Raw genomic sequence first — 246 nt, 5'->3', positions numbered from 1 at the left:
GAGCTTTAACTTAAACATTTTAATTATTTATAATATACATTGTAATATAATTATAAAGAAATTGTAACATAATAGATTGCAACAGTATAATTTACATACTTTGTAACGATGTTCCACTTTTTTATGTGACATATGTTTATTTGTATTTGGTATAATTATTTTAAAAGCACCAATTGTATTTAATATTGTTGCTGGAATTCAAATATTATTCTTAATGAATGAATATGTACAACACATAAGTTATAT

General features: G+C 20.3%; 1 protein-coding gene across 1 annotated transcript in view; it reads right to left on the bottom strand.

Annotated features, from left to right (window-relative positions):
* Window positions 1-198: 198 nt before the first annotated feature.
* LOC108570869 (snurportin-1) overlaps window positions 199-246 on the bottom strand; it is a 1,989-nt gene continuing 1,941 nt past the window's right edge. Inside the window, exon 6 of the mRNA XM_017932799.1 lies at window positions 199-210. Coding sequence (XP_017788288.1) covers window positions 199-210 — 12 coding nt within the window. The remainder of the gene's footprint in view (window positions 211-246) is intronic.

This window comes from Habropoda laboriosa, unplaced genomic scaffold (genome assembly GCF_001263275.1).
Source record: "Habropoda laboriosa isolate 0110345459 unplaced genomic scaffold, ASM126327v1 scaffold90, whole genome shotgun sequence".
Lineage (NCBI taxonomy): Eukaryota > Metazoa > Arthropoda > Insecta > Hymenoptera > Apidae > Habropoda > Habropoda laboriosa.
Note: the sequence above shows the minus strand (reverse complement) of the source record. Positions and strands in the feature narration are given on the sequence as shown.